The sequence below is a fragment of the Lissotriton helveticus genome, chromosome 12, assembly GCF_964261635.1.
Source record: "Lissotriton helveticus chromosome 12, aLisHel1.1, whole genome shotgun sequence".
Lineage (NCBI taxonomy): Eukaryota > Metazoa > Chordata > Amphibia > Caudata > Salamandridae > Lissotriton > Lissotriton helveticus.
The window spans coordinates 768,454,983-768,480,145 of record NC_136073.1 but is presented as its reverse complement, the minus strand read 5'-3'; the positions used below and the strand labels follow the sequence as shown (position 1 = coordinate 768,480,145).

Genomic DNA, 25,163 nt, shown 5'->3' with positions numbered 1-25,163 from the left:
TCTTGTCTTTGGAATCTACAACAGTAGCCACTTATATCATGTTATAATGGCAATGTTATAATGGCAATGGGATACAACGTAAAGTGGGAGGGGCTACTGAAAGGCATGGTAAAGACAGACGAAGGGCAATGTACAGTATAAAAAGGGACACACTTTCGACCTCTACTTTCTAAAGTTACTATACATTTCTGTGGTGTGTTTTATAACAGATCGCAATTTTTAAAGAGTCAGGGATATAATGAAACTATAATTGATTAAAGTTTCTCGGTTTGTGTATAATCCCCAAATTATGGGTAGTCTTCTTAAGAAGCACTCACTGCATGCCTTCCACTTCAGAAGATGCCTCAGTGTTTAGAAAGAGCACCTTTTGTTTTTAAACAATGCACCCATATACAGTTAACCGCCCCTATCTTTTTACCGGAAATAGAGAGAGGACTACCAAGGGCTGCCACAGCTTCACAGGCACTTTGCTTATTATCGCTAAGTGTAAAGTGACATCACAGCTCACCAATCCCAGCATTAGTTGCTAGCTGTGATGTCATACAGAGGATTATAAAGAGATTGACTACACAAATATCACATCACAGACCCTTTGCTGCCCGGCTGGACTCCATCTACCAGCATTCCTTGCCCGTGGAGAGGGCGGGGCCCAGGAAATGCGATCTTAAGTGTTGCAGCTACCCCGCTGAAGACCAGACCAACAGCCGGCCCGTCTGCACCAGATTGAGATCGGGCCCGGCTACATTTCTTGGCTGTCATCCGCGCCTTCACTTTCACCATGGGTACGCGGAAATCTTCACCGGCTCACACCACTCACAAAAGAGTCGGCAATGAACAGAGTATTTTAACCTTTTTAAATATGGGGTAGGAGTCATTCCCGAGGAGATCACCTCAGTGGAAGCGGAACTTGGACTGACTACCAACCCCCTTCTGTGGGACCCTTTTTACTTTTACTGACCCTCTATTAAAGAATGTTACTATCTTATCAAAAGATCTTACTCTTGTAACACCTAGTGCCCCTTCCTCTTGTGCTAGGATCACTGCGGACCGACTGTCCACCAGCAATCTGATATTAACATTTCAGATCCTTGTGACCTGACAAGAAGGAAGAGAAGAGGGAAAGTCACTGCGCAGGGCAAGGCCCCATCACACTAAACAGGGGCTGGCTGTGATTCCTGTCTCTTATGCAACTCTCAATTGGCCAAGATACTAAAGAAGATTGAACAACTTATCATAAAATACTTTAAGGAGCCAGACTGTCCAGTATTGAAAGAATGGTCAGTGTCCTCTCAGCCGCCTCATTCACCTCCTCTGCCAGTAACCTGCTGCCTACAACTCCAGCAGTCTCTGTTGCTACAAGTACCCTCTATATGAGCTCTACATCGGCCCATAATACGCCCCCAAGGAACTTGTTTCAAAGAGCATGGATCCGAATTTGAAGGCTTGTGCCTCTATGCCGGATTTCCTTACTGGGCAACATGTGACTTCTCCTGTGTGCGATCATCTGATGATTTTTTTACAAACCAGTACTTTGCCTGGTGTGGAGCACAATTCAAGCTATAGAGTATATACGTCCAACTGAGACTTCATGCGTTCAGATCGCCCTCCGGCATCTCATTTATTTATAAAGTTATATATAGCGCGAACAAGATCCCGAGGCATATCACAGCGATTTACAATATGATGGGAGGAAGGACAAAAATGCAATATCTATATCAAATAGGAGGGAGAAAAAACAGAAATGGTCGCAGATTACAAGTCAATCTTAACTGTGTATTGTAGTTTTGACCAATGTCCCCAAATTGAAGTGCAGCTCTACTGAAGACTGTTACCAACTCAGAAATAAGGCAATTCACTGGCTTCACAGTCACGGTCAGCTGGGCTCCACTCTGTACTTATTTAATCAGATCAACATGGCCAAATGTGTTTACTGATTAGAAAAGGGTCCTAAAACTAGGCTGGAGAGTGCATACTCATTCATTTTAATTAGGTAATGTGTCAAAGGAACATTCTCCGGGCATTATACCTGCAGCGTAGCGAAGACACAGGCATCACCCCAGTACCTCTGGATTATTTTACAAGCATCTCCACACGCATACCAGAGGTCATTACACAGCTGCTGTCCTTCGTTGCACTGATACTTACTCTGTTTGCCCAGCTCATCCTCAAAGTGGCTTGTTCAATGTACCCACATCAAACTATTTTGAACCTTTGAGCACCTTAGACGCTATTCATTGACTATCGACTGTAACTTCTATGTCTCAGGAACCATCCCCTTCAGAGACCAAGATCAGCATCACTAATACTTCCACATGCTTGGCATTCTTTCTTGTAACAATGCTGGCATTGCAGGTCTTAGGGATGATTCTTCCTGGTGGACTTCCTTATGGAGCTTTGAAATCCTCTGTCTTCAGGAAGCCCGTGAAACTGGTCATACCCTTTTCTATGAAGGTTACAGCTGTTTCTTTGTACCCGAACTGAGTTCTCAGTCAGGGAAGGCCAAGGGTGGTCTTTTGACATTAGACTCTCTTGCCCCTCAATGTAAAATAGACCAACTAGATATTGGCTTTCCTAAGTTTGAAGTTTTGGGGTTGTCTTTTTCCAGTTTGTGCAGCCTGCTAGTCATTAATTTTTATAATACTAATAGTTCCCATTCTACTGCCAATCGTGTCAGTATACTTAGACCTCTGTTTGATGGATGTTATAATTCTGTAACTGTTTTTACTCATGTGTTTTTAATGGCTGATTTTAACTTGCATCCTTGCAGAGACTGTAGGTCTACCGATAAGATTTTACATCCTTCCTCAAACAGTCACTTTGAACACACTGTTCAAGGTGAGCTGTTTAATGCCCTAGTGAGTGACTATAACTTGTCTGCTCTGGGTGGGAGTGAGACGAAATCTGGTGATTGTGGTTCTACCCTCACATTTACATGCAGAGGTGCTCGCACCATCATAGACTTTATCTTCGTCTCAGCTGCCTTGGTGCCGTTGCTGAATAATTATAACATACTATGGGACACAAGAAGTGATCCTAACCCTCTAGTAGCCACTCTACATTGGAGGCAGCATTTGGGGCTCGCCAAGAATTTAACCCATGAGCAGTTGACCACACATGACCAAGGAGGTAGAGTAGACTTAGGTGGAAGGATATTGAACCCGACTTTTCATCGCAACTTGTTTGGCCACTGCTCTGGTGCCATTACCTCATGTCTTCATCTCCTATGTTCGGACAATATCCATATTATCTCATATGAGCTTATAAGTAGCTATGTGGCGGTCCTTCTAACTTCCTTTCGACCGCACTCAACTACTCAAGTTAAATAGTTTGACCGGTCTTGTACAAGGGCAATCTTTTGACAGCTCTCTGGTTTCTTTTAAGAAAATCAAATAAAGCTGACTATGAGTATGACAGCCCTCAAGGAAAAGCCTAGGGTATATGTTAAGTCGCTTCTCTTAGAACCTTGTATAAAACCACCTTACTGAGTAGGACGCATGCCTTGAAACAAGAGGCTTGGCAGGATCTTATCTTTGTCTCTGCCCCCAAATCTAGTGTCAACGTTTGGGAGATGATGAATCATCCACTATTTACTTTCAGCCTGGAAAGCCCACTATTGCAGCATACATCGGCCTGATATGTGAGTTCAACACTTTCAAACCATTTATGATAGGCCTTGTTTTAATGATCAATGACTAACCCTGTAACTCTTAATCAACAAATACACTGTTGCCAGATCCTGAGCCCTACACTGGTCTTTGATTTAAGCTCCGTCTTTGACAGGGTTAACAGAGATAATCTGTGGTCTATTATGCTTGATACTGGGATCGATAAAAATATAGGTTTTTTTTCTCACGCAACTTGCACCTTAACCTGAGCGCCTTTGACAGTTATAGCCCAAGCGAAGGCACTGAGCACTTTACATTTAATAGAGGGGCCAGTCAGACAAGGTAGCATTCTGGCCCCTTTTTTAGGTCGAGCCTAGGCAGCGCATGCGCTGTCTCTTCGCGACATGCTGTATTCTGTTTGTGGGTGCGGGCTTACAACCCACCCCATGGCTTTTATTTGTGCGGTTGTTAAAAATTGTTTGCTTGCTAGTGGCTAATCTCTAGTTTGACCCTCCTTTTCATCGTTTGTTGATGCCCACAGAGTAGGGACTAACTACGGTATGTTTCTACTTGTGGGTTTAAGTGTATTGGTTCAGGAACTCTTTTTTTTCTTTCCTGTTCATGTTTGATGGGCGTGCACGACTTGTTCGCAGCTCCTTTAATGCTTAAACAAAGACCACATTTTAAAGACAACTAATGTGATTACAATTTTAACAATGCTATGTGCACGACTTGTTTGAAGTTCCTTTTTTGCGTAAATTTAGACTTCATTTTAAAGACAACTAATGTGATTGGAACAATGCATTTCATGTTCACTGGCATTCCAAAACAGTTTAGTTAGTCTGCAGTGCTGCACAGCTGATATATATGAACAAACAAGAGCAACTTTTGACTGCTGTTTGTATTCACCGCTATTGTACAGAAGACGGACCTTCGTTTGTTAGGTGTGGTCAGAAGCTCTCGTTTGCCTCACACCCAGTGGTTTGCAAAGAGACCAGCAAACTAGGACATGTTTTTGATGGCCGAATTAGACTGGTTTGATGCTTCACAGTGTTTGCAAATTTGAGTTTATTTTGTCTTGCTGGTAGTGCTTGCCTGGCTCACACCCCCCGATATTTGGAAAGGAAAAAACACCAACAAAAACAAACATGTTTTGGACGGCTGCGTTAGACTGCGTTGATGCTCCATGGTGATTGTGCACATGATTTTGTTTTGTGTTGACGGAAGCCCTATTCAGCCTTACATCCTGTTGTTTGTACGGGAAACACCAAAATGGAACACGTTTTAGACAAAAATGGATGAGTTAGACTTGTTTGATGCTTCATGGTGATTGCGTGTATGTGTGGAGTGGTGGCATGTACATATGTGTGGCAGTTGGGTGTGAATACTACAGTGTGTAACTTTAAATAGTGTTTTTAATTTGTCTTTCGTAAGCAGTTTGACTTTAGTAAACATATTTGCAGTTTCTTTTGTTTTGAGTGTTTATGTTTGACAGTAACTTTATTAAACTGATTCTTTTCTTTTTTTTATTTAACATATCTTAGGTAAGTTATAATTGCCAATATACAAAACTCCAATCTCTCTCCAGCAGTAACATTTTTTAATAGAAGTTTTTTTGGTACTATTATAGCTGCTTGCAAACCATTGGGAAAAGAAGGAACTGTGCCTTTTAAAAAAAATTATGCACCGCTACAAACCCGGGTCCCCACTATAAAAGTGACCCCCCCCTTCACTCAGCTTCCCGGGAAACGCATGATGCCCGATACGGCCATTGCTGCTCTATTTCTTTGTTATTTACACTGATATGAAATGTTAAAGACTGCTTACAGGATTGTAGAGCTACCACAGGCTAAAAATAGGCTATTTTGCAGCTGGAGAAGATAGACCTTAATCCAGCTCTGGATGTTTCATCAGTTATTGTTTATAGCTGCTTTTTTGTTTGGGCATGCTCTGTGATCTGTATAGTAGAGGTTGTTTTCAACAGATATTTTAACCTTTTGTACTATGTTAGATGAGCTTTAATGGCCAAAACATAAAACCTTGAACTCTCCCCAGCAGGTACAAGAATTAGTTGAAGAATTTTGGCACTTTTATAGTTGCGCAAACACTGTTTGAAATTTAAGGCACTCTGAAGTTGCTTTTAAAATAACGCAGTTGTACAATATTGCCCTTCCGCTCAAAAGCGCCCCCCGTCTTGCAGCTTCACGGGGAAATACATGATGCTCAGTAGACCTAGTGTGCTTATACTCAGGCACATACACACACACCTATGATTGCAGCACAAAGAATCATCTGCAATGCTGCCAGTGCTCTCCCTCCTGGACTTATGCGTAAAGAAACACCTTGGCTGATGCATGGATAGCCGGACGCCCAGGACATATTGTTTGGGGTCAAGGTCAGCAGGTTTTCATGAGTATTTTGTCATTGGGACAAGTAGGTCCAACCCCCTACTGCACAAACCCTTTAGCTGCCACTTTACAGTACCACATTATGGATCAGGGAAGGGCAATGTCTACAGTTAAGGTAATATGCGTGTCCAGGTGTTTATGCTGTTCAAACTTGTATTTATGGTTCATTAATGCAAAGCCTTTATTATTAGGGTGTGCACTAAAAGTAAATGTTGTAAGCTGTGCTACACTACTGACGGTGGTTCCAGTATAAATGTGTACACATGTTTTCAAAGTTTAGTTATATGAAGCTATGTATAATGCTCCCAGAATGCTCTCTGATTATATGCAAATATTTGTAGAAGCTTGAAAGCGAGAGTGATGATTCTTTTCTTTCAAAATAAAATGTTCACTAAAAAATGCAAGTAGGAAAAAAATCATTTTGCTAAACTACTGTAAGATTTTAGGTACCATATCCTTGCAGCTTTATTTAGTAACATGTTGATACATGCATGTATTTCCCAAAAATATTCATAATGGAAAATCAGTGTAAACAGTTTAAATACGATGATGGGAAACAAAAATAACCAAGCATTGGCAAAGGCAGTAGGTCAGAAATTAGTGGTCAGCTTTTTGGTTTTGTCAATGCGTGAATTGTTTTGGCATGGGGTTTGTAAAACGTTATCGGTGTGGGAGCTGTTGGGACCTCACCAGTCTAACAAGCATTGGCAAAAGCAAAAATTGTTTTTGGTCTCAAAAAGCACACATTGCCACAGCAGTTCCAGGCACTGAACAACACTACTTTGTGTGCCAATATGCTCCTTGTAAAAGAGCAGAATATGTAACTCACAGTGAAGCCAGCTGATAGACAGACAGAGAGAGACAGAACTGTATTAAATACAAAAGGTCATGGTTAACGCCAGGCCTAATTTGAGGCCCAATTATTAAAGAAAGTCACAAAAGTGCATCCATGGTATATATCCTTGTATTAAGTGCATATATACAGTTTCCATGAATTCATAAGAATTTACAGAAGCAGGCCTAGAAATAGCACTCCTAGAAAATATTTGTGAACTACATTTTAGCATGAGCAAATGTGCATGCGTAGATTTGCTCATGTGAACATCTGAATGTTTCAAGTTCACTTTTCCTCCAACCACTTTTTTCCCAACCCTGGAAAATGATTTATGTCTGCCACTGTCAGGAGTAAATGTCCAACCTTTTTTCAATATGGTAAAAGATTAGAAAAGGGTTGATGAAAACCCTTAAAACATGCAAGTTAGTAGGTTTGCACAGACTCAAAAGTGCATTCCAACCCGTGAACTATTGCTAACCACTACCTTCAGCCCCAGTACGTAGATCTGCAGAAACGTAGCAACATAAGGGAATTGCTAATATTCAAACCCTATGGTACGAGCACTTGCATAATAGAGAGGCTATATCAGAACTCATATAATAAGATTGCTGCCGTAATTTGTTGCCGCATTACATGGCACAAAAGGGACAAGTGGATTTTGTTTCAGTACAAGTAGATTTATGAAGCAACCTGCCCCATGGACAAGTAGATATTTTATTAAATTCCACACCCCTGCTGATGTACCTCAAGTCTGCGCCAACACTTGACTTCACAGTGGTTAAACCCATCTGTGGCTCTGCCATTCCTGTTCAGTAGCATTCATGACGTTTCAATATTTGGACTCACACGAAGTGTGCACCTGTGCCTTCTAGCACAATGCTTAGACACATGAATTACTTTGAAAATGTCCCTCAATCCTGCAACATCATCTGCTAACTAGATGGCTACTCATCACAAAGACTAGAACTACACATACAAGGCATGGTGCCCACACCTCATGGAACAAGCATCAGTGTACAAGGAAGGAAATAGCTCTGTGCACTAGATCACCAATGAGTAGTAGTGCATTTACTTGTAAACACATACAACTACCACAATTGATGTTGTGCAGTACTTGTCAATGTATTTATTAAGGTCGGGCTAACGTCAAACTACACCCCAATATGCATGCGGCACTTTTTTAAATCATGTGTAAAAAAAGCAAATATATGGATGGGCTCCTACGATTGATGGGTCAATATTTTCTCTTGCCCTACATTTCAGATATACAACTACATTATAATGAAGAGTAATCAATGTTCTTCACACAAACACACACAAGAGAGCCCAACTTACTTGTATTACCAATAGAATCTCCTTTCGATGCATTCACCTCTTGCGGTTTCGAAGCCTCTTCATGTAGCAACACGTCACAGTGGAAAGAATGACAATGCCAACAAAGAGGGCACTGGAGATGCCAACAATCAAGGGTAGGAACAGCAAGTCCATGGCTAAAAGAAAGAAGGTCATATGAACAGCATTTCTACAGCCAACAGCCTTGATACATGTTACTACAACAAAATCTGACCCACAAACTACTCGCTTGATTCTTTCTTGAACACGTCCATCTTTGTTGAGCCGTGCCAAACTAATGTAGGAAGAAACACAAAGCTGATGGGTGTGCCTCTGGCCTGCAGCCATCTTTGTTGAGAGGTTTTCAAACAAAATGACAGGGAAGTGTTCTATTGAGACATTGTGCCTGGAGTATTTACGTTGTAGATTTGAAAACTGGATTTGTTATCCGTAATATTGGGCTACCTCAAATTCACTAATTTTTGTTTTAAACATTTTTATGTAATTTCTGGATGGTGGAGATGGAGAGTAAAAAAAAAATATTGCAATTAGACATTTTCTACTCAAACCCATTTTCTGGCGGTAGCTTGTGTGAATTTGTTTTAATGTATGGAATACCCTCACCTGAAAGATATGCCAGTTACTGAAATGTCATATTTAACTCTAAAAGTATAATGTTAACCTTTTGTAAAAGCAAATTAGGTGATTTAGCACACTGCTAAGACTCACTAATGTGAGCTCATGCAGTTTTGTGATCATTTTGATAACCTAATGTACAGAAACAACCGGGGGCCGTATTATAGAAAGTGCCTTGGGGGCGCAAAGTGCATGTGAGCCCGCTTTGCAAGCCTCTGGGACACTTTGGTATTGCAGAAAGGACCACAGGCGCTTGTGTGGCCCTTTCTGTAATACAGATAATGCTGGTGCACATATAGCGCCAGAGCTATCACCGGAGTGTTCCATCATTTTCAGGGGGGCATGTCCCCATGCAAATGAAGGAATCCCTTTGCCTCTGAGCCTGTGCTATATTATAGACTAGTATTTACAACAAGGGGTGGTGATGGACAGAGTCTCTGAATTAAGCAGAGTACTCTCACCCAGTCAAGAGATCAGGGCTAGATCCAACACCGTTTTTTAGCTCATTGCACCATCCCAGTTTCAGAACCTGGCTGTATGCAAATTAGTCTGTCCCTGGCCCAGTGCATCATGGGAACAGGGCAGACCAGACTACAAAAGCCAATTCTTACACTGGGAAGGAAACAAGCTTCCGGGGACCGGTTTCTGCCATTTCAGGCGTCTTCGGCCCGGCTTGCTTGAATCCTGATGGTGCAATGAGCAAGGGACTCACATCTGAGTATACCCTTCCACGCTTAGGGTGGACAAAATTATTTACAACAAGGGGTGGTGATGGACAGAGTCTCTGAATTAAGCAGAGTACTCTCACCCAGTCAAGAGATCAGGGCTAGATCCAACACCGTTTTTTAGCTCATTGCACCATCCCAGTTTCAGAACCTGGCTGTATGCAAATTAGTCTGTCCCTGGCCCAGTGCATCATGGGAACAGGGCAGACCAGACTACAAAAGCCAATTCTTACACTGGGAAGGAAACAAGCTTCCGGGGACCGGTTTCTGCTATTTCAGGCGTCTTCGGCCCGGCTTGCTTGAATCCTGATGGTGCAATGAGCAAGGGACTCACATCTGAGTATACCCTTCCACGCTTAGGGTGGACAAAATTATTTACAACAAGGGGTGGTGATGGACAGAGTCTCTGAATTAAGCAGAGTACTCTCACCCAGTCAAGAGATCAGGGCTAGATCCAACACCGTTTTTTAGCTCATTGCACCATCCCAGTTTCAGAACCTGGCTGTATGCAAATTAGTCTGTCCCTGGCCCAGTGCATCATGGGAACAGGGCAGACCAGACTACAAAAGCCAATTCTTACACTGGGAAGGAAACAAGCTTCCGGGGACCGGTTTCTGCCATTTCAGGCGTCTAAGAGAGAGGCTGAAATGCCAGAAACCGGTCCCCGGTAGCTTGTCTCCTTTCTGGTGAAGAATTGGCTTGGTAGTTTGGTCTGCCCTGTTCCCATGATGCACTGGGCCAGGGACAGACTAATTTGCATATAGCCAGGTTCTGAGCTGGGATGGGGCAGTGAGATAAATAACGGTGATGGATCAAGCCCTGATCTTTGGACTGGGTAAGAGTGGTCTGCTTAATTCAGACACTCTGTTCATCACCACCCCCTTTTCTGTATCATATTATAGACTAGAGCACAGAGGCAAAGAAGCTGTCAGTAGGCGCACTAACAGTGCGCCACCGAACAGCTGACACACTGGTTGTATGGCCCCTCTTCGCAGCCCTCTGGAAGAGGGAAAGGGGGTCGTATCGACTCCCCAGACCTCCCCTTGCATGTGGGTGCAGTCACTCACTGCACCCACTTTCAAGGAGATCTCTAATTCCCCTTAAAAGTGCAGACAGGCTGTGATCTGCACAGTGAAACATGGAGTAGCTTTGAAGCAGCCGCTCTCTATTTCACTTGAAAGTGCTTGCCCCCGGGGAAGCACGAGTTTGCAGCTTGCCGGAGTGCAGCGCAATACGGCATACTCTCCTTGTTAGTGCACCTTTTGCTCAGCGCTAACAAGGAAAATGCACCGCTTGGCATAATACTATCCCTGGACTTCATTATACAATGCATTGCAGGTCTAAGCTATGGTGTTGGGTGTTTATTAGAACTGCATAATCCTGGACTGTTTCTTCATATTATACACTACATGTTCCTATGTACTGGGCTTGGGCCAAGTTAAAGAAAACAAACAGTTAAATGTTCAAATGTTTCACTCCTGTGAAATGGGAAAATGAACATACAAACCTTCAATTGTACAGTCTAACAAAAACAAAATAAGTGCATACAAGCAAGGAGAAAGTCTCCACATTATATCCAAATTAGACTTCTCTACCCGATGAAAGAATTGTCCATTTCAGAATATACTATGAAAGCCTGTCTGAATACATGTCTGCAAAATTAGCATCTGAAAATATTCATTAGCAAGACATGAGTTTAATTCTTGCAAGACTCTCTCTTTTTTAAAATAAAAATGAATATATATATATATATATATATATATATATAATTATTTTTTTTAAATAAATCTATAATTTCAGTAAAGAAAACTCTCAGGGTAGGAGACTCCTCCGTTTGCCTTGGGTGTAATCTGGCTCATCAACAATTTAAGGTGTAGTAGATCTATTGCAGCGTTATCTGCCCAGGTGAAAAGGAAGTTTGACAGATAAGCAATATCAAGAGCACCAAAGAGAACGTGTCTTAGGTCGCAGTGCTTCCAACAGATCCAGGGGTAGACACTCACAGTGTGCAGGCCTATCGAGTACGATTTATATTTGTTAAGGAACCGTTTTTGGAGGAAATTAATGTGGCGCAGAGGCAAATTCATGGAGCATCTGACCACCTAGGACTGGCTGACTTTGTAGGGATTCCCAAACTGGCAGACTAAGATGGTAAGAGACATCAGGGAGAGCTGTGAGGGCTGGAATAAATCTGCTAATTAAAACATCAAATACCAAACACTTGTAGAGTTTGCAGAAATTCATCATCACTCCAGTTAGTAAGTGACTTTCAAATGATTCCACCTGCTGGGGTTTGTGGTCCACGTTACTGAATAGGATGAGCTACATTACAACATCCAATCACATTTTAAAACTGGGAAAGTATGTTCACATGAATAGTGTAAAATATCCTTACCAATCAAGAAACTGGCAGAATTTAAAGCTCATTATTGTTCCACAAAACTCTACTCTTACCCATGTCTCCACAGGGAAATTCCATTGTCTACATTAACTGGATCTATTTTGTTTTTAGGGATCCGCCGATACACTTGCACTGAATCCATTTAGGGATCTGCAGATCCGGGGACCTTTTCTTTTTAGAAATAGGGTGGTCTTGTGAGTCCCTCCAGTGTGCCGTGGGGTCAGGGTGTCCCTCCCTGCCCACTTATATATTTTCTTTTCTAACTGATGGATGTTGGCTGTGCCCAATGTCCTGAAACAGCAGAATCATGGATCCAGCTTTGAATTCACAAACCTGAAAGTGGTGACAGGATAAAAGGTTCCCTCGTCTAGTCATATCCCTCTGTATTTAATATCTTGTGTTTGCAAATAATTAAAAAAACTCAAACAGCTCAGATACACAAAAGTGTTCGCCCCTTGGCAACTTTTTAAAATGCTTTTAATTCGAAAACGGCATGTGGATTAATACTAAACCAAGGAATAAGATGTTATGAGTAAAGTCTACTTTAAAGGGACTTCTGGTGAAAATCTATTTAGCGCTTTGCGCTGTAAGCACATGTAAAATGTCTTATGGGAGCTAAATGTCCTCTCTTTCAACTTATGTATCCCTCTGTGTGGATCTCCAAGAAACGTGGCATGTCAAACCTTAGTTGACTGTGCAAATATAGAGGCTCATCAAAAACACCTTTTAAAATAAATGAATATGTGTGTGTTTATGTATGTATCTGTATTATTCGTTCAAGGTGATGGTGCCACAGCTAAAGCTGCATGTAGGCCAGACCTAAAAATTTAATAAAAACATTCAAAACTTTACTTGATAAACTACTTCATAAACGATTTCTTTTCTTACCATTAAGACATAAAATGATGTCATCTAGCAAATATTGTGATGCAATACTGAATAATGTATGAATACTAAAACTAAATAAATTAACTAATCAACCAAAGGCTTTCACTGAGATGTTGATTTTAACACCTACACATTCATACTCACCAAGAGCATAAGGATACACAAGCACAGAGTTGGATTTTACAGACGCAGCGTTGTACCAACTTCGATCCGGGTACTGGACCCAGGCAGTGACGGCGCAGTGGTACTTCCCCTCATCTGAATGCTGGATGCCGTGTATTCGCAACCGGTAGCACAGCACTCCAACCTTGTCTGTACTCACTTCTCCCTCAGGGGTCCGGCTGCCCAGTTCCGCCACTCCGTCCCGGTTCAAGGAAGCCAGCAACTTGGCGGCGGGGTTTGGCTCCCCATCCAGCTCCGCCCACCAGCCGACTGCGATGCGCACATTCTGGGTTGTTTCAAAGGAGATGTTGCACAGGAGCTCCGCTGTGTCACCGCGGTAAAGGGAGTGAGGAGCCATCGAAGAGTATGCCTCAACCACCACAGCTGCAAAGGATTTTAACAAAGAGGTACAGAAAAATATTGTCATATTTGAAATTCAACAGTAAGCTTTCAGACATGACCCTGGTGTCTCTTTTAGTGTATATGTAACAAGGACCCCCTGTATACAGTAAGAATCAGATTCCTAGACCAGGGATAAACAAAGGTTGATATGTAACAATCTAGGCAATCATAAAAAACAAATCCACTCTCAGTAATAATAGAATCAAGGAAATTAAGCTACAACAAATTTATAAAGTTACAGTATTTTATTAATGATTAGACATGAGATCATATTTCAAGACCTTTAAAATTCATATTAAAAAAATCAACAATTAGAAAGGTGACATAATAATGAAAACATTTCACATATTAAAACATTCTTATTGTTGAGAGTGGATTTGTTTTTTATGATTGCCTAGATTGTTACATATCAACCCCTGGTGTCTCTTTTTACATGTGTACTCAGAATGACACGGTGTAATTTCATTAAGTTAAAGTGCTTGATACACATTACATCCAAAGTATGTTGAGTCTACAACTTATTACGCTTTTATGAATACGTTTACTATCTCAAACATTAAGTTGACTAACATTGACAGTGTGTTAGTAAATTCCCAATTGATATTTGAATTTACCTTATTTGAAAAGGTTTAAAAACTCAAAGATGTTTCACAAATTTAAAAAAAATCTGCAAAAGTATTTTTTTATTTAGTTAGCACTCAACACCTATTTTTGTGAGTTTATCCACATTTGTGTTTGAAAACATTAATGAATTGAATTACATTTATAAAGTGTTTCTAAAATAATGAGGAAGTAAAATCATGATATTTTCTATGGCCCCTCCCAATATGAGCGTAAACTTACAGTCCAACAAGAATGGTTTGATTCCCAATGTTGCCTGACAGACAAATAACCATTAATGGCACGTGTTCTATGCGCTACGCATTTGTAGTGCGAGTCTTCCTGCAGGAGATTCTCTACACAAACACAAACACAAAAACACACACAAAAACACACACAAAAACACACACACACACACACACACACACACACACACACACACACACACACACACACACACACACACACACACACACACACACACACACACACACACACACACACACACACACACACACACACACACACACACACACACACACACACACACACACACACACACACACACACACACACACACACACACACACACACACACACACACACACACACACACACACACACACACACACACACACACACACACACACACACACACACACACACACACACACACACACACACACACACACACACACACACACACACACACACACACACACACACACTCTCTCTCTTCTGAGAAGGCAGTCATGTTATTTTTAGGTCGAGCATTCAAGACCTTTTGTATATACTTCAGTAGATACTTATATGTGTATGTACTTTGTGGGCTCTGGAGAGCAGCACTGGAACGTACCCGCTTCTGCTTATGTTAAAAGAATTTGTAAAGCGTGGGTGCACCAAACGGTTTCATGGCGCTAGAGTCAAGGGGGAGGCTGCAACAAAGGGCAAATTGATTAGTTATACGCCTGGGAGAACAGCCAGGTCTTAAGCTGTTTCCTAAACTGTGCATAAGAAGTTACAGACCTCCGCTCCGCAGGGAGAGAGTTCCAAAATTGTGGGGCCAAGACCGCAAATCATAGTCCCCCATGTTTGTTTCGTTTGAAAGAAGGGGTGCCCAGCAGATTCAGATGGGAAGACAGCAAGTCCAGAGGGGAAATGTAAAGCTGGATCCTAGAAGAAATAAATGCTGGACTATTACCAGAAAGAGCTTTGAAAATGGTACATCCGAGCTTGAAGGTGCAGCGTTTTCCCACAGGAAGCCAGTGTAGGCTTTTCATTAAAGATCTGACATGATGCCATTTGGGCTGGTGAAAGATCAGCCTAGCTGCTTGGGTCTGCACCAACTGTAGGAGACGTAATTGATAGGCTGGGATGCCGACTTACAATGAGTTGGCGTAATCAATGCGGGAGATAACCAGAGCCAGGATAACTAGGGTCAGGGCTTCAGTGGTCAGGAATCTACTGATCTTCTTAATTCTACGTAATTGAAAGAAGCAGGAGGAGACCACAGAGCCAATTTGCGCCTTCATGGACAAATCATTGCTGATCATTATGCCCAGACTTTTGGTAGAGCATGCTGGAAGTTGGGGGGGGTTACCAAGAGTGGAGGCCAGAAATTGGAATTCCACGGGTTGGCTGCCCCGCCTGTAAGAATCAGCTTGGTTTTATCAGGGTTCAGCTTAAGTTGGATGTGATTCACCCATTCACTGATAAAGTTCATGGTGGACTGGAAGTTGGACACAGAAGATGCCGATTGATTGATATCAAATACAAGTTGGAGGTTGTCAGCATAGTTAAAAGTTCCAACCTTCCTTTCTCTCAAGGAGCGGATCAGGGGTAATAAGTACAAATTAAAAAGGAGCAAGGAGAGGGAAGAGCCCTGGGTAACCCCTCAAGTCAATTTCATTTTCCTTGGAGGAGAAGTTAACGAGGCGAACCGCTTGAGACCGGTTGCTGGGAAAAGAAGAGCGGTACAAAAGGGGGTGGTGATGGACGGAGCATCTGAATCAATCAAACACTCACACCCAGTCAAAAGATCTTTTGACTGGGTGTGAGTGTTTGATTGGTTCAGATGCTCCGTCCATCACCACCCCCTTTTGTACCGCGAGAAAAGAAGAGAGCAACTTCAGCGCCAGACCCTGGATCCCGGCATTGTTGACACGGTCAATCAGAAGATTGTGATCGAATGCCACTGACAGATCAAGAAATACGAGGGCCTGGGTGATGTTCTTTTCTGCCCCCCTCTAAGCTCGTCCATGACTGTGAGAATGACCGACTCTGTTGAATGTGCCGGTCTGAAGTCTGCTTGATCATGAGCATCAAGGAACTGGGAGCATTCAGAATCAGAATTAGCTTTATTCGATTTTTGATTAAAAAATCATAAAAGCAGCAGCAAAACACAAATAAAATACATCCATGTTACATTACATGTCACTTATAAAAAACAAGATTAAATTGATAAAACGAATCAGCTAATCAATATAAAACGAAAAAGACACAAAGCAGGACTCTGTCAGCAGTTATTTCTGAATAGTGCTCGGGAAGTACAGAATTTCAACAGGGGTTCAGATCTGTTAGGGGCTGCAAAACAGAACTACGGGCATTAAACGCACAAAGTCCCCCTCCCCAAACATTATACTTCTTTACTGCCGTTCTTGATGGCTGGATAGGTGGGATGCTCGGATAAAAGTCGTGTAAATCCCAAATGCGAATTGGGCCATCCCCCTCTTGCTGCTTGCATGATCGTAAATAAGGGACTATTTCCCTGTGCTTGAATTTAATTAGCACCAAGTCCCCAGGGATGGCTTTTGGCATTGCACCCAACCACCCCACCCTCCTAATGTTTAGAATCCCCCCATCTAAGTCAGGAGGCAGAGGTCTATTGGTCTGTAACCAGGGCATGACCTTATTAAGCAGGTCTTGACGTGTTTCAAGATTTCCATGGTTTAGTGGTAGAATCCCAGAGACAACAGTCACGTAAGGGGCGGCTTCAGGGGGTAAGTTGATTCGAGGCAATCTAACAGGTTCGAGTTCTGGTTTGGCCTCAAGACGGTTTATTAACGGACGTATTTTGGGCAGTTTGAAACCTGTTGTAGACGGTGAAGTTTGTGTATGCTTTGGTTTTACCGAGATAGTGAGGGGAATAGGAGGGTCTGTTGGTATCGGTTTGGTACTTAAAATATGCGTTTTAATTGTCAGTTCCATACCAGATAACCTGTCTCCCAGGTCGTTTATTTTGGCCACCAATGGTGATATGAGAGATGTTAGTAGGTTCTCAAGCTGTGCCAATAAGGTTGGTTGAAGGGGTGATGAAAGGTTTTCTACTTCTCCACGCACCATATCCCCCGATACTGTGGTTAAATTGGTGTGGAGTAGAGAGGGGCTGGGGCATGGGTTTTGGAATATGGCTTGCTTCTCTTTACCAAAGTCATCCCCGTACTTCCTTTTTGTGTTGGTCCCCCCCGAGAGTACATTTGCTGGGGATCGGTATTTATTAAAGTGAAGAGGTGAGTTCTGCAGGGTGGCCATAACACCCTCATAGCTGGCCGTGCTTATAGTGGGTAATATGTCCGGGACGTATTTGGTTCCGCACAGGGCGTTCAGCTCCTCCCACATTGACATGATATAATGCGGGTCGCCACAGTAGGTCAATAGTAAATAAATATAAAGAATATTCCCAGTACCTCTTAAAAGAAAATGTCAGTGGTATGGGCCATCCCGTCCTCCTTAGGCCTCTGAGGGCCACAGAGGGCCCGCCCTTGTCCCGGGCTTCTCCCGGCGCTACCCGCGCGCTACCCGCGATGCTGGGGCTGCAGGCTTCCGCCGCTAAGGACGCCGGGAAATGTAGTCCGGTGGCAACAGCGTCTGTAACCCGGTGCAGTGACCAGCGTCACCCGGGTAAGTTCAGCAGTTTTCAAAGGCCCCCACAAATGCCCCCAAAGGTTAGAAGCACCCCCGCTCCACCGGGGCTGCAGGCCGATTTATAGCGCCTCCGGGCGCGGTTCTGACAATCTGCGGCTTCCGCCGCTAAGGACGCCGGGAAATGTAGTCCGGTGGCAACAGCGTCTGTAACCCGGTGCAGTGACCAGCGTCACCCGGGTAAGTTCAGCAGTTTTCAAAGGCCCCCACAAATGCCCCCAAAGGTTAGAAGCACCCCCTGGGAGCATTCAATAATAGAGCTAAGGCAGCTCGTCACGTGAACCTCTAGAATTTTGCCTAAGTAGGGCAACAGGGAAATGGGAATATAATTGCTGAGAACCAGGGGGTCAGAGCCAGGTTTCTTTCAGATAGGGATGATTTACGCATCTTTAAATATGTTTGGGATTATACCCAGCTTGAGAGAGTTGTTCAGAAGCGAGAGAGGGGGGTCCGGGCAGTGAGAAAGGCTTCCCGTAATATGTAAGGTGGGCAGCAGTCAGTAGGGGAACCGGAATCAACCTTCTTGAACAGACCAAAGAAGGCATCCCTTGATCCGCTTATGGACTTTATTTTCTGTACAACTGCATCTATTTAACGGTCTTGATAGAAAACGACCAGTAGAGGTCAGTAAAATACCAGAATTTCTTCCTGCTTGGGGACTTTCTTTTTTTTATTTTTCTGGAAACTGCCTCTATTTAACTTTTTTGATAGAAAACAACCAGCAGAGGTCAGTAAAATACCAGAATCACTTTAGCATTCTCTTTAGCATTCGCCGCAGTCTATTTTAGCATTCACTTTAGCATTTAAAGTATTCACTTTAGCATTCACTTTAGCATTCTCTAGATTCCAGTCCATAGAAATGGTCTTCCACGAGCACCAGTGGACAATAATATTTTTGTCATTCCTATTTTTGTCAAATCTTTTATTTTCAGTGCTATGACCACTGAATGCCCTGATTTTATATTAAAAACAGAGATTTGAACTATACCATTTCCCGCTGAAAGGCAATATTTGCAAACTGGCAAGTCCTTTGCAGACAGGCGAATAAACAGAATGCCACATTAGTAAGCAGATAGAGCTGCTCATACATAATTGTTTCCGTGAAAAATGCTCTCTTATCTACGGTGAAACAGGGCTCTCTTTCCATGACAGGTATAGCGGGTCTCCATTAACACACATTGCCATGGGAATCAGCGGGGTATGGAAAATAATGAAAACAAGACAACTGTTAATATAGAGATAGGAAGAAGGTGTGCGCTTCAAGAGAATAATGAAAGCCGCTACAAAAAAAAAAAAAAGACTCCAACGAGCAGCTAGGTATGCAAGCATTTGCATCTGGGAAAACCGTGAATGCAATTCTTAGAAACCCCTAACAGGTATTCAGCTAGATGAAAAGTCATGCTTTATTCATAGCCTCATTCTCTACCACGTTATCCCTCTCCCCGCCCCCTACCTGGTGAAATTTCTATTACACCGTAATCTTCTGAAATTTCGTGAATTTCATATTATGCAAAATATATCAATGTTGCCTGTGCTCATGTCACCTAAAATGGTTATCTATATCAATGACGCAGAGACGCGTATTCAAATGTATGTGCCTACTACTTACGGTGCAAATTCCATTGGCTTTTTGGGTAGAAGAATGCAAATTTACAGGTCTTCAAGGTCAAAATGGGACTTTTTAGTACCTGAGCAGTGTCAGATTGGGAACTCCTGGAAAAAAGTTCAAACCTGTCGATGGACATCGAGTGCGCAAGTGTACCGACAAGCCTGTATCTGTTGGTTGTGTGCATGTCTAGGGGGGTGCTTCAACAAATTATGTTTTAAAGAAAAGTAAATGGGCTTAAGAGGTGCAAAATAACTCGCAGTTTTTCAGATATGCAAGCTAAGCACATTAGGGTTGGACCGTGACAGCCAATAAAGGCCTTGAAAACAGGCCACTAATTAGTTGAAAATGCCAGAGCACCCAAAAGGCCAGTCCAGACCCATATCTGGGCAAAAAGAGCAGGAGCCGGCAAAAGAGCTGTTTGCGTAGCAGCTGCCAAACTGCAGATCGTGCTTCCAAGAATTATGTGAGCACACAGAAAATTCAAATATTCCCATTTAAAACGTATTAGTTTCCTACTTCGAATAAGCACTTTCTCATGGTCTGTCCTCTGTTCTGAATAAAGAGTGCCAAGAAATTTAAGTGAACGTACACTAAATAAATACCTAAAAACGGATGTGTGTGTGAATTAATGGAAAACGAAAACTGAGAAACCACACTGCAGGAAACCAAATCATGGAAAAATAACTTTAAGGAAATCCCAAAAAATCAAAATAAAGGAAAATTTTTAAAGGAAAGGCACGTTTAAGGAAAAATCCTGTGTGGTTGGGGGCTCTAGGGGGCAGGGATTGATGGTGTTTAGGGGTTGTGAGGGGTGAGTGAATTAAAAGCATCTGTAGTAATTGCTTGACAATGTAAACAATCTCAATATAAAATAATATCCCCTGAAGTTAAGCACTAAATTAATATCGCCGACAAAACGGTTTCTGAAAGTACGACCTGCAACCACTGCATTTACACCTAAAAAATAAGCACTCAAAAGCCAATTTCTAAGCACTCAAAGGGCAATTTCGACCAAAAAGACATTCTATGAATCTGTTTGAACGGCAAGGTAAATGCCATTCATTCCGAAAATTCCCATTAAACAGATTAGATGAAATGGTTTCTCAGTAAAGGTATTATATGAAATAACTTTACTATGAAATCACATACAACCCCTAAAAACCTATGTTTAGATGCGCTTTTTAAAAACAGCAAATGGTATTTTCGAGCCAATGTAGCTATAATTTTTACTGGCACTTAAAGAGATTATCTTGATTAGATGAATTTCTATCGACTGAACTGCTGACACAATGCAATTAAAACTGACGTTGAAAGGTCGAACAGTGTTTTTTGGTGCAGTCTCACTATCTGGGTGCCAATCTTCCTATATCCATGCAGTCTTATAATAATTAATTTTATTTTTATTAAGTTACTTATGATTAATTTATAGAAAGGCCTACATATCACCCCTCATATACAGAAGGAAAAAAGATATTACACAGCAAATGCTCACTATTTGAGCATTTAGCACAGTATGTCATTCTTCCATCCTCTATGGAGATGTTTAATGTATATGAAAGTCTGTTTAAAAAGTTTGGTTTTGGGGAGTTCTAAATTAAGGATGGCAAGCATCCCTCTGAAATTAGTGGCTGAATCTCGTTCACATTTCTTTCCATGAGCCCCAAAAGATCTTCCTCCTTATTTTAGCCTCTGCCGACTTTCTTTGAGGCATAACATATTTTGGTGTGCTTTTGTCTTTATTTAATTCAATCTATGCTTATGTAGAAATTAGTGTGCAATCTTTGCGTTTTCCAAATGCCCACATTTACAAATCACACACACACAAAGTGAATACTTCTATGAAACCCAAAAGGTTAAGGGCGCACTTAACTCTCTTTTAAACCCTTGGGCGCGGCCGCGATTCTGCGCCTGTGCGGCCGTTTTGAAGAGTGGGCGGGTTCATGACGGCCCCCAGCCGTCATCAGCACACGAGCACTGTGATGCATGACGGACGGGGGCCGTCATCCGCACGCAAGGGGTTAAAAATGCAGCGTACTGTTCGGGGTTTCAAATCCCTGATGTGTGGAAAAGTAAATTTTGCCATGTTCTGTGTCCCTACGTGTCATCCATCATATGTTATGTGTGCATGATTAAATATGCATATGCATTCCCCATGTTCGATTAATGACGCAATTATAGTTGTGTCCACCTCTAGTATGTCAGTTTCCAGTTCTCGTGAATACTACGAATATCAGGCCTATGTAAAGCTACGTTGCCACGTTTCTCAGTGTGCACGTTATTTCATTGTAAAGTCCCCGTTTCTAGGCCTCAAAAGGGCCTGGACACAAGATTCAGCTCCTGTCTCCTGAAACTTCGCTGAGGAGCGATACAGCCCCCACCTGTATCCTCGACCCTTCACTTACTTCCTGCCTCGCAGTGCCCGGTTCAGCCTGGCTCTGCCTCTGAGTCTGCCAAAAGTATGTTATAGTTCCAGTTATCAGTTCAGTCCTCCTTCTCTGCATTCCTAAGCTACTGAATCGCATCAATAGTTTCCGTCATTGTCTAGCCTTCACGTCTCCACGTTAGAGAAATACTGCATTTAATGGTCATTTAATATTCTTCATCACGTACTACATGTAGAATAATGCATGGTCCAGTCTTAGAATCATCAAGTCAGCCTTTCCCCTCCTAACTTCTAGTTTATATCAACATGTTCTCTAAACATCAGATACTAGATACTGTTTAGGTACATGTCGCCCTGACTCTCCAGACTTCAGTCTCTGCTCCTAGCACAGAGTTCGAAGCCCCCAGCTTCTCCTAGTGATACGTCATTGCGAGTTTGCGCGCACCATCAGGTTAGAGGTCCCGGCTCCTCAGGTAGCCCCCTCCATGGTTTCCGCCCCATTCATGACATATTCTGTTACGTTTGCATCACATGTCTATGTATACGCCCCGTTACACCTCTTTTCACCCTTATCTTTCGCGACTGCTACGCGTCACGCCTTTTGCTCCACCCACTGCTACGCCTATTGTAATGTAATGCTATGTGTCTGCGTTATGTATATATGCTCATGTATTGTTATTAAAAATCATTCCTTTTCCTTGTCCCGATCCTGACACCAGCAGCGCTGCTGGGCCCTGCCATCCTATTCCTATGCAGGTTGTCCTGTTCCTGTCCTTTATGCTGTAATAAACCTGCGAAACTCCTACTACCTCGAATTTTGACTCTTATTTATTGAGCTATCTGTTATTCATTTATACATTCAAAAATAGGGTATTATTTATTTATTTACCACATAATGGCGCCCGAATAGGGACTTGCCCTTTCCCCACGCGTCGGTGAAGCCACGCCGACCCCCTGACCCTCTGCAGTCGTGACGGAACTCTTCTGCGCACCGGCAGATATTTCTGCTTCAAGTATCCCTCAGGCCCACGGAGGAGACGGAGGAGGCGGTCCAGCATCCAAACGAGACGGTGGAGGAACGCGGCGAGTCCCGACCAGAGCCCAAGCCGAGAGTTCAAGGTCCGAGGTATCCGGAGGCCCACCCGTAACAGAAGTCCGAAGTTCGTCCGTCCGACGTCGAGGCAGTCCAGTCCAGTCTGAGGCCTTCCGTTCTTGCTGCCCGGTGAGTACCGTTACTGGGGTGGTATCTAGACAGGGTCAATCTAATTGACTCTGGTCCGTGGGTTGGTGGTACACAGACCCACAAACGAAGTGTCCACTTCGGTGGATGCGGGTCCTGACGTGTCTCTTTATGAGACCGGTAAGTTTTGTACTGTTTCAGCAGTGCATCTAGTTCCTGTTCTAGTCAGTTCTGTTCTCGAGAAAATTCATGTATTCTGTGTTCCGTATTCCAGGTAGTATTCTGTTCGAACTGTTATTTTTAAATGTTCTTCATGTATTTTAATGTCGTGGTATGAATGGGGAATAAGTATCGTGTTTATTGTGTATTGTATTGTGTCTAGATTATAGTTCAGTCATGCCGCTCTTTTCGAAATTACGTCAGTTAAAAACCAGAAAGGGTCTGCTGGAAGCAGCAGTTCCAGTTCCGCCTAGGGACAGTCCAGGTCATTTTATGTATCAGAAGCATGGCATAAGCGCCATATTGTATCTAGATTTGTGGGTAGAGTATACCAAACAGTTAGAAGAAAAGTATAGATGGCCCGTATCGGGTACATGGGATGCCGAATGCATCATGCGAGTAGAAGAAGCATTATGGAAAAAGAAAGCCAGACAGTCACAGAAAGATGCCATCGAGTTATGGCGCAAAGAAGCTCATAAAAGAACTGAAAAGGAAATCAGAAAGTCAGAATTAAGTAGAGAATCCTTAGAACGAGCACAAGAAAAAGAACTAATCGAGATAGGTGAACAAGTCAAAGCCGAACAGTCAGACAGACAGAGGCATGCCCTTATTAGGGGTATGTATCCTCTCCTTGCCGAGGGCTTGCCAAAAGCGACCCCAGAGGCATCCAGTAATTTCCCGCCACCATTAGTTCCGACCAAACTACGTCACAAACAGACCGCAGCTGATATTTTTATTTCGTCCTATTTGGACGACACAGTCCCAGAATATGCAAATCCTGTTCGCGCTCCGCCAGTCCCTGTAAATCAGGCACTTCCCGCTCCTCCAGACACCGGAGTACCTGTTACGGTACCCCCGGTCCAGCCCGCCATACAAGTCCAGCCTGCATTTCCATTTCCCACTCTGCCAGGACGAAGAGCCTCAGTAGACGACTCTAGTTTAGGGGCCGCAGGGGGAGGTACTCCTCAAACCCCGCCGCCACACAAGCGTTTAACGACAGCCGAATTACATGCACAAGCGTCACAGCGTACGCCCAGACATCAGACTGTAGCAGAAATAAGAAAATCCCTTGCCGAATGCGGCTATGATCCAGTCCCAGGCGAGGATAATATGGTTTTATATTCATTCCGCGTAAGAAAGGTGGCCGAGTATCTAGTCACCTTACCGAATATGAAAGAAGATCTAGACAGAATATATCGTTTCATCCGTACAGGGGATGATCCAGAAAGTATTAGCGAGGCCATGTCTCAAAGGAAAGCCGAGATCCAGCTCATGATATTAAAGTTTCTGATCAATTGTCTAATAAGAGAACAAGATTACCCGTCTAAAGATCCGGCTGAAATGAGAACCCTGACAAGGTGGAGTGATAATATAGCCGAGGGTAAGCACAAGACCGTCGGTGCTATGGAGAGTATGTACAAGAAAATCCGTAAAGAAATAATAAAATTACACGAACAGCGTAAAGCAGCACAAGTAAGCGAGAAAGAAAGTAACTCTGATACTGAAGAGGTAGAGGACGAGAATCCCGCCAGAATAGCGTATGTAGGAAAATCTAGATTTCCAGATCGCCATTTACGCCTAGAACACAAGTCTATTTTTCATTCTCCAGCACCAGAACAAGGTTCTCTAGAACAAGTATTCCAAGCTACCGATCACATTCTGAAATCACGAATCGGTTACAGTGAGTTAAGTACCATGCATGAACAAGAACTAGCCCGATCAGCAGTCCGATGGATTACTGATTCTACCACTTTTCCAGACGAAATAGTGGCACAGCTGTTTCTGAAAATGCCCCCAGCCGAACAACGACTGGTGGGTATGTATATGATTCAGCACCTCATTACATTGTATGAGGGT

General features: G+C 42.8%; 1 protein-coding gene across 1 annotated transcript in view; it reads right to left on the bottom strand.

Annotated features, from left to right (window-relative positions):
* The window catches only part of IGSF8 (immunoglobulin superfamily member 8), a 185,631-nt gene that overhangs the window by 5,736 nt on the left and 154,732 nt on the right, over window positions 1-25,163 (bottom strand). Inside the window, exons 5-6 of the mRNA XM_078671220.1 lie at window positions 12,975-13,376; window positions 8,184-8,338 (exon numbers count right to left, since the gene is read on the bottom strand). Of these exons, the coding sequence (XP_078527346.1) occupies window positions 8,217-8,338; window positions 12,975-13,376 (524 nt within the window). The 3' untranslated portion in view covers window positions 8,184-8,216. The remainder of the gene's footprint in view (window positions 1-8,183; window positions 8,339-12,974; window positions 13,377-25,163) is intronic.